Raw genomic sequence first — 15,590 nt, forward strand, 5'->3', positions numbered from 1 at the left:
ACAAAGACTTTCTTCTGAAACTCGTCAGTCTGTTCTTGTTCTGAGAAATGAAGGCTATTCCATGTGAGAAATTGACAAGAAACTGAAGATCTCGTACAGTAAGGTGTACTACTCCCTTCACAGAACAGCGCAAACTGGCTCTAACCAGAATAGAAAGAGGAGTGGGAGGCCCCGGTGCACAACTGAGCAAGATGAAAAGTACATTAGAATGTCTAGTTTAAGAAATAGACGCCTCACAAGTCAACTGGCAGCTTCATTAAATAGTACCCACACAACACCACTCAACGTCAACAGTGAAGAGGCGAATCGGGGATGCTGGCCTTCAAGGTCATTTACAACATTAACAATGTCTACACTGTATTTCTGATCAATTTGAGGTTATTTTAATGGACAAAATATGTGCTTTTCTTTCAAAAACAAGGGAATTTCTACATGACCCCAAACTTTTGAATGGTAGTGTATATTTTTAAAGAAATTATAAAATAGTTTCACGACCCTGTTTGTAAGCATTTTAAATTATATAAAACTCAACCATTTATCTTTCCCAGTGATAAAGACATGGATGTCTCACCCTGTAGGGTGGGGTATGCAAAACTTTGAACACCTTTTATCTCCTGAATGTTTTCAGGTCCAAAAATCTATTTCAGACCACTTCTTCCATGGCCAAACGTGTATGGAAAGGTTTGTTTTTAAATCAAAAGGGATGCTCTCTAAAAGTGATTGAATTCAAATCGATTTACCCGTAAGAGAGTGCGTGAGTGTGACTGAACGTGTGTACTTTCTGCTTCGGTGTGTGAAAGAGAGGAGTGTCTTGAGTTCTCTGAGCATACACCCACACCTGCTCTTTCCTAACAAGGGTGTGTGTGTGAGTGGGGGGGCAGTGTTTCTAAAGCTGTGTATCTCAGACAATCCAGTTCCTGTGTGTGCTATTGCGTTAGTTAGCTCAGCTGCCCTTGGCTTGCCTTCACACAACTCTCTTTCATCCTCAATTTCTCACTCTTTCGCCCCCCCCAACTCTCTCTTTCTCCCTCTCTCTCTGCCCCACCTCTTTCTCTCTCTTCTCTTCCCCCTCCATCAGGTGACGTGTCTTGCATGTGACCACCGCTCCAACACGGTGGAACCCTTCTGGGACCTATCGCTGGAGTTCCCTGAGCGTTACCACAGCAACAGCCGGGAGAGCGCAGCGCAGGTCTCGTGCCAGCTGACGGAGATGCTGGCCAAGTTCACGGAGACCGAAGCCCTGGAGGGAAACATCTACGCCTGCGACCAGTGCAACAGTGAGTGACAGAGGCACACATACAAAAATGTACACAGTGAGCACACACAAACACATTCATTCAATGGTATGATTGTTAGAGGTACAATAATTTTGCCAAAGCAGTTCATTTTCTCGATTTAAAAAAATAATTCTGTCTCTGCATGTCAAACTACCATCCAGTGCTATAGTTAGATGGACTATTCACATTCACACAGCCCTGTCCAGAGCATGTGAGCGGAGCTGGAGCAGAGCGTGCTAAATTTGACTGGAGCGTGCCGCGAGTTTCCCAAAGACTGGAGCGTCGGCCTTCTCGCCCACTCCAATTTTGCTCCAGTAGCGCTCACTTCACAAGCTTAGGGCATGCCCGGACCAGCATGCATTTGTAGTTTGCTTTAGCCCCTTGCTTTAGTTACTGTTATCTAGTATGCTAAATATTTTCAGAAAGGAACTGATATAACACACAGGTGAAAAATCAAGGTGCCTTACAAAGATGAGGAGGACCAAGAGCAAGAGGGGGAGTGCAGTGATGTTTGGGGTCCACAWCTAAAGAATCACTGTGGAATCTGAAAAGACAGGTATCCCGAAAGCATGATGGTGTAATTAGTAGGTGCACATGCTAACAGAAAGGAACGGGGTTGGTAGCTAGCTGAGTGTGTCATTATAAACCAAAAATCAGATCTCTTAAACCCCCTAAGGTCTCTATCCATGCCCCGTGGAAATMTAATTAGCATAATACAAAAATCCTTGTAAAAATCCATCCACTGCATCTGCCTATGTCGCATTTCCGCATCTGCGGTGAAAGGTGACAGCTAGAGCGGTGTTTCTCACCATTAATTGGTCTTCACACAAATCGTCTGTAGCGTGTGAACGGTTTGGCCTACAAAATATTATGACCCCTCTCACGAACATGATGGTGTTCTCCGTTTTGCTCTACGACCCCCACAAACGGCTTGGGACTTGTCTGAAGTTGGTACAGCCGATCTGCCAACTTCTGTCTGTAGCATCCAAACAGTTTGGGCTACACACTAATATGACTCTTCTGTGCGAAGGTGAGACTCTCACGAACAAGTCGGTTGATTTGCTCTAAGACGTCCACAGGCCTTTCAAGACTCGTCTGAAGGTCCCCCGGTACCAGATGGAAAAATGAATGGAAGTACACTACCGTTCAAAAGTTTGGGGTCACTTAGAAATGTCCTTGTTTTTGAAAGAAAAGCACATTTTTGGTCCATTAAAATAACATAAAATTGATCGGAAATACTGTGTAGACATTGTTAATGTTGTAAATGACTATTGTAGCTGGGGAAAAAATKGAATATCTACATAGGCGTACAGAGGCCCATTATCAGCAACCAACAGTCCTGTGTTCCAATGGCACGTTGTTAGCTAATCCAAGTTTATCATTTTAAAAGGCTAATTGATCATTAGAAAACCCTTTTGCAATTATGTTAGCACAGCTGAAAACTGTTGTTCTGATTTAAAGAAGCAATAAAACTGGCCTTTAGACTAGTTGAGTATCTGGAGCATTACCATTTGTGGGTTCGATTACAGGCTCAAAATGGCCAGAAACAAAGACCTTTCTTCTGAAACTTGTCAGTCTATTCTTGTTCTGAGAAATGCAGGCTATTCCATGCGAGAAATTGCAAAGAAACTGAAGATCTCATACAATGCTGTGTACTACTCCCGTCACAGAACAGCACAAACTGGCCCTAACCAGAATAGAAAGAGGAGTGTGAGGACCTGGTGCACAACTGAGCAAGAGGACAAGTACATTAGAGTGTCTAGTTTGAGAAAGACGCCTCACAAGTCCTCAACTGGCAGCTTCATTAAATAGTACCCGCAAAACACCAGTCTCAACGTCAACAGTGAAGAAGCTTCTGGGAAGCTAGCCTTCTAGGCTGTGTTCTTTTGCCCATCTTAATCTTTTCTTTTTATTGGCCAGTCTGAGATATGGCTTTTTCTTTGCAACTCTGCCTAGAAGGCCAGCATCCCAGAGTCACTTCTTCACTATTGACGTTGAGATTGGTGTTAAATACATGTAAAAAAAAAAATATATATATATATATATATGTTTGCTGATCTTTCTTATCTCTCAGATATAGGACAGACATTTCAGAACAAACTTCCTTTAGTTTCCCCCCTCCCCMAAAAATCTATCTGTTCCATGTAGTGAATCTGTTATTCATTGCGTTTGTACGGGCTAATAGTAGTAAGGCTATTGTTTTGATACTTAAAATTCCAAAATTATCCTTGGTATGACACTTAAAACAATTCCATATAGCTTAGTAGAACCCCCCCCCACCCCAGCTTAGAAAGGGTTTAGACTGTTTAGTGCCAAAAATAAGGGGTTAAAAAAATATAATATAAAAAATATAATATAATAACTAACGTTTCCTGATCTTTCTTATATCTCTCAGATATAGGACATACACTTCAGAACAAATTTCCTTTTGATATTTTATATACTGCTGATTTTGCAGGTTTTCCTACTTACAAAGCATGTACAGGTCAAATTTTTATCATAGGTACACTTCAACTGTGAGAGACGGAATCTAAAACAAAAATCCAGAAAATCACATTGTATGATTTTTAAGTAATTAATTTGCATTTTATTGCATGACATRAGTATTTGATACATCAGAAAAGCAGTACTTAATATTTGGTACAGAAACCTTTGTTTGCAATTACAGAGATCATACGTTTCCTGTAGTTCTTGACCAGGTTTGCACACACTGCAGCAGGGATTTTGGCCCACTCCTCCATACAGACCTTCTCCAGATCCTTCAGTTTTCGGGGCTATCGCTGGGCAATACAGACTTTCAGCTCACTCCAAAGATTTTCTATTGGGTTCAGGTCTGGAGACTGGCTAGGCCACTCCAGGACCTGAGATGCTTTTCTTACGGAGCCACTCCTTAGTTGCCTGGCTGTGTGTTTCGGGTCGTTGTCATGCTGGAAGACCAGCCACGAACCCAATCTTCAATGCTCTTACTGAGGGAAGGAGGTGTTGGCCAAGATCTCGCGATACAAGGCCCATTCCATCCTCCCTCAATACGGTGCAGTCGTCCTGTCCCCTTTGCAGAAAAGCATCCCAAAGAATGATGTTTCCACCTCCATGCTTCACGGTTGGGATGGTGTTCTTGGGGTTTGCTTCATCCTCTTCTTCCTCCAAAACGGCGAGTGGAGTTTAGAACCAAAAGCTCTGTTTTTGTCTCATCAGACCACATGACCTTCTCCCATTCTCCTCTGGATCACCAGATGGTCATTGGCAAACTTCAGACGGCCTGGACATGCGCTGGCTTGAGCAGGGGGACCTTGCGTGCGCTGCAGGATTTTAATCCATGACGGCGTAGTGTGTTACTAATGGTTTTCTTTGAGACTGTGGTCCCAGCTCTCTTCAGGTCATTGACCAGGCCTGCCGTGTATTCTGGGCTTGATCCCTCACCTTCCTCATGATCATTGAGCCCCACGACCCACGAGGTGAGATCTTGCATGGAGCCCCAGACCGAGGTTGATTGACCGTCATCTTGAACTTCTTCAATATTTTCTAATAATTGCGCCAACATGTTTTGCCTTCTCACCAAGGCTGCTTGCCTATTGTCCTGTAGCCACATCCCAGCCTTGTGCAGGTCTACAATTTTATCCTATGTTCCTTACACAGCTCTTCTGGTCTGTCCCATTATGGAGAGGTTGGAGTCTGTTTGAATGAGTGTGTGTACAGGTGTCTTTTATACAGGTGCAGTTAATACAAGGTAATGAGTGGAAGACCAGGAGGGCTTCTAAATAAAAACTAACAGGTCTGTGAGAGCCGGAATTCTTACTGGTTGGTAGGTGATCAAATACTTATGTTCATGCAATAAAATGGCAAATGAATTACTTAAATCATACAAATGTGATTTTCTGGATTTTTGTTTTAGATTCCGTCTCTCACAGTTGAAGTGTACCTATGATAAAAATTACAGACCTCTACATGCTTTGTAAAGTAGGAAAACCTGCAAAATCGGCAGTGTATCACAATACTTGTTCTCCCCACTGTATCTGTTCCATGTAGTCAATGTTATTCATTGTGTTTTGTATGGGCTAATAGAAGTACAGATCAAAAATATTTTTCCATAAATATTATAATTTATTTTTGTTTTAGTTCAACGTGTGTTCAAATTCCAAATCAATAGCTAAATGAGCCCGTGACGCCCGGGGTGACCAGTGTTAGAAACACCCACCCTTGCCCGGATTGACAGGGCTATAAGACTTATGGGGTTTAAATTTTTGTTACATTTTCGTTCATTTCTATTTACAATATAGGCCTGGCATATTATCTCTTTCAAGGAGGGTTAAGGCACTGGCTTCACTCCATGAGCGATGAGCGGGATTTCCATACTCTCAACTACTCTGGCCCTGTCTGAGGTGTCCCTCTTAGTTGTGCAGTTGAGTTTTACAGATGGAGTTAATGCTCACTCTTGTCTCTAGGTAAGCGGCGGAGGTTCTCCTCCAAGCCTGTCATCCTGACTGAAGCTCAGAAACAGCTGATGGTTCACAAACTGCCTCAGGTCCTGCGCCTGCACCTCAAACGCTTCAGGTACTGACCGCATTATGACCACACGATGACCTTAACACACCCATGCACCTCAAACACTGCAGGTAACCATTGAGCACATAGCAATTGCTCAAGAATCATAACACAACCATGCATTTGAAACACTCTAGCTGTCTTATTTGGTGATTTGATCTGTTGACGTGTTCGTTGAGTGTTCTGTGCTTGTGATTGGTCGTCAGGTGGTCTGGGAGAAACCACAGGGAGAAGATTGGGGTCCACGTCAGCTTTGACCAGCTCCTCAACATGGAGCCATACTGCTGCAGAGACCCCTCCCCCAAGGGCTCGCCATGCTCCAGTCCTGCCCCCGCCGGCTCCCCAAGCCCCAAACACTTCCTGTACGAACTGTCCGCTGTGGTGATGCATCATGGGAAGGGCTTCGGCTCTGGCCACTACACTGCCTACTGCTACAACAAAGAAGGAAGTAAGAACATCTCTCACTCACATGCAAAATGCATTTTTATGTAAAAATGACAAATACAAAGATGATTAACACAACCTTCTCTTGATACATTTTCATGGAATCTACCTACAGCTAATACCCATTCTCTCTTCTCCCTCTCTCAGGGTTCTGGGTCCACTGTAATGACTCTAAGCTGAACGTGTGTTCTGTGGAGGAGGTGTGTCGCGCCCAGGCCTACATACTCTTCTACACGCAGCGCTTCACTCAGGACAAAGACAGGCCGCTATAGGACCAGGACCCACTGAGCCCCGCCCCAAATCCTCCTCCTTTGTACCTCAGCAGTCCAGTGACATGTCATCATCAGCATTACCACCACCACCAAAACATCTCAACCCCTCCTCTCTCACACTCTTTCTTTGTGGGCATTTTATCTCCTCTGGGGGGAGGAATGATTCATTGTATCATTATTTTTCTAAGAGAGACAAAGGACACAAACTCCTTTTTTTTGTCTTTGTGAATTTCTTGTACAGGTTGTTTATATGGGTTTTAAAAGAAAAGGAAATCGTGTTTGATAGTGTATAGGTTTATTTTATCAAGAGTATCAGCCAAGTTGTGCGTTGTATTATAGACACGCCTTTACAGGAGTAGACAGACTTTGGCCAGGTGTGACTGTGTAATCTGTAGTTCAGATTTATTCAGGTGTCAACCTTTCTGCTCTTCTGTGCTGTTTTTATTTTTCTTAAAYGATTTGAATCAACTAAAATGTTTCTCACAGCCACTTTAGACAGTTGACTAAGGGATGTCAAATTCTCAACTGGAATGTAGATAATGTAGGTAATTCCCTCCATAAATAGTCTTTAGAGTTTAACGCCTTTTTAGTTTTGCCAGAGACGGAAGGGGAAGCGAGACACCTCACTCACTTCCATTTTCTGGTTCATATACAGTCAATGAACTAAGCAGGCCAGACCCAGCTGCTAATGCATTGGTGCCTATGGGAGAGCCACCACTTAAGTGGACCGGAACAGTGACATTTAAAAAAAGAAAAGGTAAACAGCCTGAGTGGGACATCTTCATTTATCCACCATCTTTGGTATTGCTCTCTAGTAAGTCTGGTCGGTCAGGAAATTGTTCATAATTAACTACTGACCTCACGCCAAAGCACGAGGGAAACGTTTAAAAATTCTCAGCTTCTCCAAAAACAATTACAGAACATTTGCAAGATATATTCTTTGACTGGTTTTGGGAAATCTATTTTATAACCAGTTTCCAAAGGGATGTTTGTTTTTAGCTGAATGCTGCCCTCTGTCTTCAGAATGTAGATGTCTTTCGTGGTGCTGGTGCTTTTAGGCTTGTTGCCTCCTAACTTTTGGTTGGTATCCCTACAGTAGATGCGGCTACCGCAGAAACAAGTGTCATAGAAAAGTGCCCTTCGTTATCAGAACATATCTATTTTTGTAGTTCCCTTGCCAGAAGTGTATTTGGTATCAGTTCTTTGTAGCAGAGACTGTAAAATGCAGTCCCACCCAGGCCAGCATTTAGAATATTGAATGTATTTTTGTATACTYGACATTGAGGATTTTTCACAAAAGTTGTTTTAAAAAAAAAAACAGGGCCACTGACTGTTATAGTTTTGTAATTGATTCCTTCCCCCTCTAGTTGTTTGGAATCACGAGCAGGTCTGACCTGTCTCGTGTGTGTGTGTATACCAGCATATGTGTTCACACAATATAGTTGGCTCTGTATAATGTAAGTATAAAATAGCCAGACTAATGCAAGTAGATCCTTTGTGTGTTCAAAACTGTATGCGTGTGAGAAAGATATCTCCATGCTGGTACTAGCTCAACCTAAATGCTGTTCATCTCTCTAGATTCACCTTTTGGGGAGAATTCAAAGCACATTTCCACTTCATCCTTTTTTCTGTCCGATATGTTTGTCTGCATTGTGCTCATACTGCCTCGGGTGTGTGTACATTTATGGAAGTGATACTATGCAAATTCTTACCTCAATTTTTAGAGAATTACCTCAAATGAGAATATATTTCCATTTTTCTAAGAAAACACGTGTACTTTTTTTTTTTTAAATCCACACTTAATTCAGTTAAGGTTCATACCATGCTGTAGCCCTCAATCTCCTTTCACTTGACTAATTCTAAATAGGGCATACGTAATGGCTGCCTCAGCGGATTATGGGGAAAGAGGCTGCCTACTAGACTTGAGATTTGTATATAATGACGAGACGCTCATGTCTCTGCCCTAACAATGGTAGTCATCCCAAAAAGCAGGCAACAAGCTTAAGTCCACAATAAGCCATAGAAATGCTTTTGTGAGAGTGAAATCTCTTGCTTTGCCTCTTCCTCTCYGATAGAATCTACTAGAGGCCTGCAAGGTTGTGAAGGAACAGTGGGCTCCCGAGTGGTGCAGCGGTCTAAGACACCGCATCTCAGTGCTAGAGGCGTTACTACAGACACCCTGGTTCGGAGTCCCACAGGGCGACGCACAATTGGCCCGTCATCCGGGTTTGGCCGCCATTGTAAATTAGAATTTGTTCTTAACTGACTTGCCTAGTTAAATAAAGGTTACATTTAAAAAAAATATCCAACCCCATCAGCCAATACAGAGAGCAACATTTTTTATTTCAATACTTTTGTTCTTACAAAAACATTTCCGTACATATAGTGGCAGCAGCCATTTCCAAGATATTTTACAAATATCTAAGAAACAAATACTGGAGGAGCTGAGTGCAGAGTCCCCTCCCTGTAACATGAWGCCAAACATACAGCTGTAGATGCGTGGTTGTCATCATTCCCACCCAGAACTCAAAAGGGGAAGTTGTACAATTTCAGGGTTCCGACGAGCAATCGAGTGACTAGGTCCTGACTGTAGGGTCAGGCTGAAAGACCGCAGTCTGAACCAGGAACTGTATAGCAGTAAGGGCCAGGAGTTTTTCCTGATTAGGACACACTAGGCCCTATGCATACTTAGAGGGAGAGGAGGGTACTTATTTTGGTAAGGAAAGGTTTGTTTCTTCACATTCTTACTTGGTGTTCTAAGCAGTTAAACTGTAACAGTTTATTTCAGATTCTATGGCTGTTCTGGCTTCAGAAGATTGCAGTGAGACACCACTGTGTCCACAGATCCCTCTAGCAAGGAGGGAAATGACTAAGCTTTGTGGTTCAATGTCACCGAAATAAAAGGGAAAAAGATTCAGCCGCTGCAACGTAAGCCAGTCCCCTCCATGCTCGCTCTTAAATAGCGGTAAAAATGCATTGTGGGGGTACCTTACAGCAGCATTTTTAATAGCCCTTACTGGCTGCTCTCTGCCAAGGTGGGAGAAATGGGAAGAGACCAAAGGTCGGTCCTGTATTTAGATGCTGTTTTTCTGTTGAAGTGCAGGCAGATGGTTCAGTGTGTCTATTCTCTGTATTGGGGTGGAGGGGTTGTGGTACGGTTTGAATGAGGTTGGGTTCAGTATTCAATAGTCGTCCCCTCGGCTCACCACCTCCTTGCAGGTGGGCCTGAGCAGGATGGTGTGCTCGAACTGGGCGGTGTAGGAGCCCTTGGTGTCGCAGAGCGGGGGGTAGGGGTCCACGATGCCCAGGTCGCACAGGTTCTTCAGGGCCATCAGGTACTTGCTCTCCCCCAGCCGGTCCAGCCAGCGCCGGCAGAACGCCAGCGTGCCAAAGTTCTCGTTGATCACGTTCAACAGGTGCTTCGCCCGGGGGAGTCTGGGGGGAGGAAGGGGGAGAGAGGGTACAACCTCTGTGGAATACACAGYCCAGTGTTCACACAGGCAACCAACTTACCTGATTGGGACGTGTCCCACATCAAAGTTTTTCATGTAATGAGAACACTCCATGTCATCATGGACCACGCCCTTCCCTGTGCTGCCAAAAGTCTCGATGGCGTACACCTCTCCTTCCTGGTGGTGCAAGAGAGGGAATCAGTCATAAAAATGACACTTATTGGGGTAGGAAGACACTGCTGAGTCAAACAAATACACAGGGGCAGGCAATCCTGTGTTATAGAAATTCCTTGATCATCGACAACACCAATTCAGGCATGCAGGTATTGTGTTACTGGCTAATTGGACCTGGAACGGTTCCTAAGCACACCATTAACTCAGCATCATTACTCGGTCACCCTCGCACAGCACACCATTAACTCAGCATCATTACCCGGTCACCCTCCCGCAGCACACCATTAACTCAGCATCATTACTCGGTCACCCTCCCACAGCACACCATTAACTCAGCCACATTACTCGGTCACCCTCCCACAGCACACCATTAACCCAGCATCAATACTTGGTCACCCTCCCACAGCACACCATTAACTCAGCAACCCTTTGTAACCTCGCCTCCCTATCTCCCTCTTTGCTCTTCAAATGCTCAGACAGATACACACCTCCATCCTGGTAGCTTCTCCTCCTTTGACAATGGGGACAGTCTTGCCGGCATGTATCCTGTACTGGCCAATTGAGTGGCCGTTCAGGTTTCGGATTGGCTTCACTGGAAATTATTCAAATTAACATTTGTGAGGAATTATCTTCGATCATAAATTACAACAAATTCACTGTGTGTGTGTATATATATATATATATATATATATATATATATACATATATATATATATATACACAGTAGCTCAGTACCTTGGTATGTTTTGCCGTCAATCTCCACCTCGTACGACTCCATCACTTCCTGAATTCTCTCTCCAACGTCACACAGACGCACGTCGATTCCAGCACACTGCAGAATGATGAAGCATGATTGAGATGAGACTGAACACCTGAACTACACTTACTTCAAATTATATCAAGCGGCCTCAGGAATGGGTGGCGTGTGAATGGATGTCGGACCTTGATTCCAGTATTGGTGGCGTCTCTCACGGCCTCCAGCAGTTTGTCATACTTTGGGTTGAACGTGACGGTGAAGGCACAGTCAATGATCCGACCTGAAAACATACAGTGGGAGTGAGCACAGTATCCTACATGGTCTGAGTGGTTAGTTGTGTGTGTGTTGATATGCGTTTGTATACGTTTATGTGTCGAGTATGTTTTGATGTGTGTGTCAGCTGAACCGTGTGTGTACGGTGGCAGGGGTGTACCGTTGATGTGTGTTCCGAAGTCGATCTTGCAGACATCGTCGTATTGCAGCACGGTGGGGTCTCCGGCGTTAGGGGTGTAGTGAGCCGCACAGTTGTTCAGAGAGCAGCCGGTGGGGAAGGCCAGGCCTGCATTCAGACCATTCTCCTTGATCAACTTCCTGGAACAGTTCTCCAACCGCTCACTGAAACACACAGAGAGATTGGTTATACAGATAGATGGGATAAATTGATAATGAAGGGACGAAAGCGCAAGAACGGACGTATGCAAAAGATAAAATGCAAAGGAAAAAGACTGACAAATAGAAAGAATAGGAAGCAACATCTCAGCTGTGATGATGAAGGCTCACCAGATGTCGATCATGGTCATGCCAGGTTTGATGAAGCTGCGGACGTGCTGGCGGACCTGTCTATGGGCCTCAGCAGCCTGTCTGAAGTCGCTCCACACTTCCTCGTTGGCCTTGTCCAGAACCCGCTTCTCTTCATTGGTGGTCCTCCATGCTGCGGTACGCCTGCACCAAGGGGAATCAGCAACAAGGTTAGCGGTCAGCACACACATACACACTTCTTCCCATCACTGTGTATGAAATTCACAAGGGGAATCAGCAATGAAGTTAGAAAACACAAACATTTTGTCATTGCACAACTACCCTGGAGGATCAACCAGGTTAGTGCCCACGGATACATCTTACTCCCGCACCGTGACTGAGGGGGAATCAATGCAAGCATGGCTAGAGGATAAACCAAACTGAAATTATGCTGAGGATGACAACAGTGTTTTGGGTGTTGTTAAAGCTGCAATATGTAACTTTTTCAGCGACCTGACCAAATTCACATGGAAAAGTGTGCCATAGATCTGTCATTCTCATTGAATGCAAGACTAAGAAGCAGTTGATCTGTTCTATGTGCAATATTTCTATAATTCCCACTAAGTTTTGTTATTTACTTTCAGTTTTGTATACCAGCTTCAAGCAGCTGAAAGCACAATATTTGGGGCTATGAAAATAAATATTTCACAGCAGATAAGATTGTACAATGATTCTCGACACTATACTTGCTTGTTTTGTCACAAACTGAAATTAGGCAAACTATTGGAATTTTAGCAACCAGGAAATGGCGGAGTGATTTCTGCATAGCGCATCTTTAAGAGCCCTTTATGTCAATGAGTTTCACATTAGTGAAGAGATCCAAGGTGAAGAACAACCCTGTCACTTCTGTTTGATAACCACACTGACAGATTAATGTATGCCAGGCAGCACTGTTTTATTTTAGAACAAACTCAAACCTCCCTCCTCAGTCTCTCTGGTAGCTACCAGTTTGTGTTGAAGGTTGGACAGGTATAGCATGATGATCAGAGGAGCAGCCACTCTAGTATAACACAGTGCTGGGGAAATAAGAGGCTGGGGCCCCGCTTCTACACTAACCAAGTACAAACCACACACCAAGCCAAGAGTAGGTGTTTGTGAGATTGTGTGTATGAATCTTACCCATCCTGTAATGGGGGGTATTCGCATTCCTGACCGATGGGGAAAACACCACTTGGATACAAGTCACAGATGGGCACAGACGGAGGGTCAGTCTGAACTTTGGCTGTGAAAGACAGGAAGAAACAAACAGTCACATAACCGCTCATTACTATTTCATTAACTATCTAGAAAGTTTGAGTTGGAATTCCAGAGGTGACACAGCAATATTCAGGGAAAAGCCAAACATGACCATTAGCCTGAGGACCTGAGGGTGGAGGCACTCAGATGGCTGCAGGGTTATGGTTATGCTCCAGAGTGCAGCAGTACAGCAGAGAGCCAGCCAGTCATATCCATCACTAGATCATAGTCTACTTTCCCATTGCACCCTATACATGACCAGACAAAGTGAAAGCCATAACTCTCAAGTGTCAAATGAAATAAGACCAACTCACGTCCTTTCTTCTTTTTCTTCTTCTTCTTCTTTTTGCCTGCCGAGTTCTCCCCCTCATCTCCATCTGAGAGAAATAGGGAGGAATGTGAAGTCATTTAGTCATATTCAAATGTCACAGCATGCCATGTATTGGTAGATGTGTATGTAGTCATGTGTGAGGTCATCTCTGTGCTGTCCTTAAGGGTCAGACATGCGGATGGTTAAGGTTAAGGGTGGTTAGGATTTGGTTCACAGGCCACAACAACAGGACTGAACCCAGCTCAGCTGCTCCACAGCAGGGTGTGAGGAGCCATGGTTGGAGCTCGGCCCATGTGGTTCTGGGTCAGGGGCTGCCTAGTACTAGGCTACGGTAGAGTACCGTTACGATCTCTTACCATCCTCCCCGTCTTCTTCTTTCTCTTTGTCCTCCAGAGCTTGCTTCTCCAGCTGTTGTGTCACATCAGCCACTCCATTGCCCTCAGCCTCGGTGCCGGCTGCTGCAGTCATAAATTGCAGAGATAGATACACATGGGTGAGTTCATCCTATACATCTTACTAACCCCGACATGGCGGCAGTGGCGACCACAGCTCCATCACACACAACAGAGAGCATCCAGGAGACCAGAGGGATGGGAGGATGAGAGATGTGTTATGTGCGTGCAAGGGAAGGTACTGTCCAGTGGGGAAGTGATCCTTTTGGACTGTGGACAATGATCCCATTCCGCAAAGTGTATCCCACTTGGCAGGAGAGGGGAGAGTATTATAACCTTGGGGGCCAGTACACGCAGCTAAGCCAGCTTTACTGATGTAAACACGCATACTACAAGCTAAATGTTGTGTATGTCAATTTAAAGGGCAGCTGTCTGACATCCATTAGAATAATTCATACCAGTAGTAGCTAGTTGAGGTTGTTACAAGAAGATGGGTTGCTCGAAATAGCACATGCTGAGGATAACGTTGTCAGCACTAAGTACGCAGGGTACAGTGAGCATGCTGTCTGAATCAAACAGTATCTTGACGTTTCATARCTCGCTAGCAGGCAGCGGGACAATCATTGTGGTCAATCATGTGTAACTAGTTAGTGTTAAATATATAAGTCATGAAACAGATCAGTCCGTGATAGTTACAACCTCGATCATCGAAATCTATGGAATCAAACTGTATTCTGGCGTTTACGTTATGTAAGAAAGCTAACGATAACATAACAGCATTCCACCACACATTACGAAACATCAAAACGTGGTTTTGAATTTGATAGCGACTTGTGGAACCTGCCAGCAAGGGACTACGAACTGCGTCTAAGCTAGCAAGATGTCTAGCCAGCTAACTAACTACTAGGTTTGTTTCTATTACTATTTCCGTCTGTTTACTGACATTTCGGCCTCGTGGTCGGATTGACAGAAGTCTCGCGCCATGCTTAGCTATCGAGCTACGGGTGTGTTATGAGAGCGAGGCGTGTTTCATAAGGCCTGGCGCACGATTCACAAGGCACACTCTTCCCTAGGCACGCACGTCTCAGCGGTAACTGCCCTGTCTGTAACTCTTACCCGGGCCTGCCGACTTCTTCTTCTTCTTTTTCTTCTTCTTCTTGGCTGTCTCCTCGGAAGGGTCTACCTCCTCTTTCTCTTCTGTATCTCCGTTCAGGACCGTCTCTTCTTCGAGCTTCAGCTCCGGTACCTTCTCCTGCACCACATCAGCCATGATTGCAGGCGTTAGTGGAAAAGGAAGCGCGGTGGTTTGTGGGTAAGCTGAATGAGAAACTTGCAGAATCAGCTGAGCGCGTGCTGGTGCTCGCTGAATGCAAAATGTTGTAGGAATTAATTCATGGCTCACCATCACAATTATCCTAAAATATGTATCCCCAGAGACACAATATCATACACAGTAAACAGCCCGGATTCAACAAACCTGGTTAATGTGTTATAACAACATGTATGTTGTACTATACATCTTAATAACCTTTATTTTTTATTATTACGACTAAGAAAATATTGGCCGCTAGATGGCAGCATGCATTAATACTAGGTGACAAGGGATTTGGAGAAGGGCCAATATATTTCCATTCACTTATTCCAGCACCAGGAGCAATTTAATAATCGTTAGTCACCACACAATAACTCTATTGCTACCAGTTTCCAAATTCTCTGAAGAATAGTCGACTCCATTCCCTAGGCTCATTTCCTTCCCTGATCTGGGAGAACTGAGAAAGCCAGATGAGGAAGCAGCAAATCCCAAGCAGTAGGCTTCCACCATTTAGTTTCACCATTAATTTGAAGTCTCTGGACATGAGGAGAGGAAGCCAGTTCATCGTATTGACATGATGCCTGCTGGTTGTTTAAGGATGCA

General features: G+C 44.3%; 2 protein-coding genes across 2 annotated transcripts in view; one reads left to right on the forward strand and one right to left on the reverse strand.

Moving 5' to 3' along the window:
* LOC112067762 (ubiquitin carboxyl-terminal hydrolase 44) overlaps positions 1-6,636 on the forward strand; it is an 11,483-nt gene extending 4,847 nt beyond the window's left edge. The window contains exons 2-5 of the mRNA XM_024139535.2: positions 1,079-1,277; positions 5,720-5,828; positions 6,026-6,267; positions 6,411-6,636. Of these exons, the coding sequence (XP_023995303.1) occupies positions 1,079-1,277; positions 5,720-5,828; positions 6,026-6,267; positions 6,411-6,535 (675 nt within the window). The 3' untranslated portion in view covers positions 6,536-6,636. The remainder of the gene's footprint in view (positions 1-1,078; positions 1,278-5,719; positions 5,829-6,025; positions 6,268-6,410) is intronic.
* Positions 6,637-9,416: 2,780 nt separating this feature from the next.
* On the reverse strand, positions 9,417-14,974 carry LOC112072117 (methionine aminopeptidase 2). The gene is made up of 11 exons (XM_024139536.2): positions 14,792-14,974; positions 13,640-13,741; positions 13,267-13,329; positions 12,836-12,938; positions 11,699-11,860; positions 11,352-11,533; positions 11,104-11,198; positions 10,897-10,993; positions 10,650-10,753; positions 10,049-10,164; positions 9,417-9,970 (listed from the first exon to the last, which is right to left on the reverse strand). Exons 1-11 carry the CDS (start codon positions 14,943-14,945, stop codon positions 9,718-9,720), a joined length of 1,431 nt encoding a protein of 476 aa, XP_023995304.1. The 5' UTR covers positions 14,946-14,974; the 3' UTR covers positions 9,417-9,717.
* Between the last annotated feature and the right edge of the window lie 616 nt (positions 14,975-15,590).

This window comes from Salvelinus sp. IW2-2015, unplaced genomic scaffold, assembly GCF_002910315.2.
Source record: "Salvelinus sp. IW2-2015 unplaced genomic scaffold, ASM291031v2 Un_scaffold1827, whole genome shotgun sequence".
Lineage (NCBI taxonomy): Eukaryota > Metazoa > Chordata > Actinopteri > Salmoniformes > Salmonidae > Salvelinus > Salvelinus sp. IW2-2015.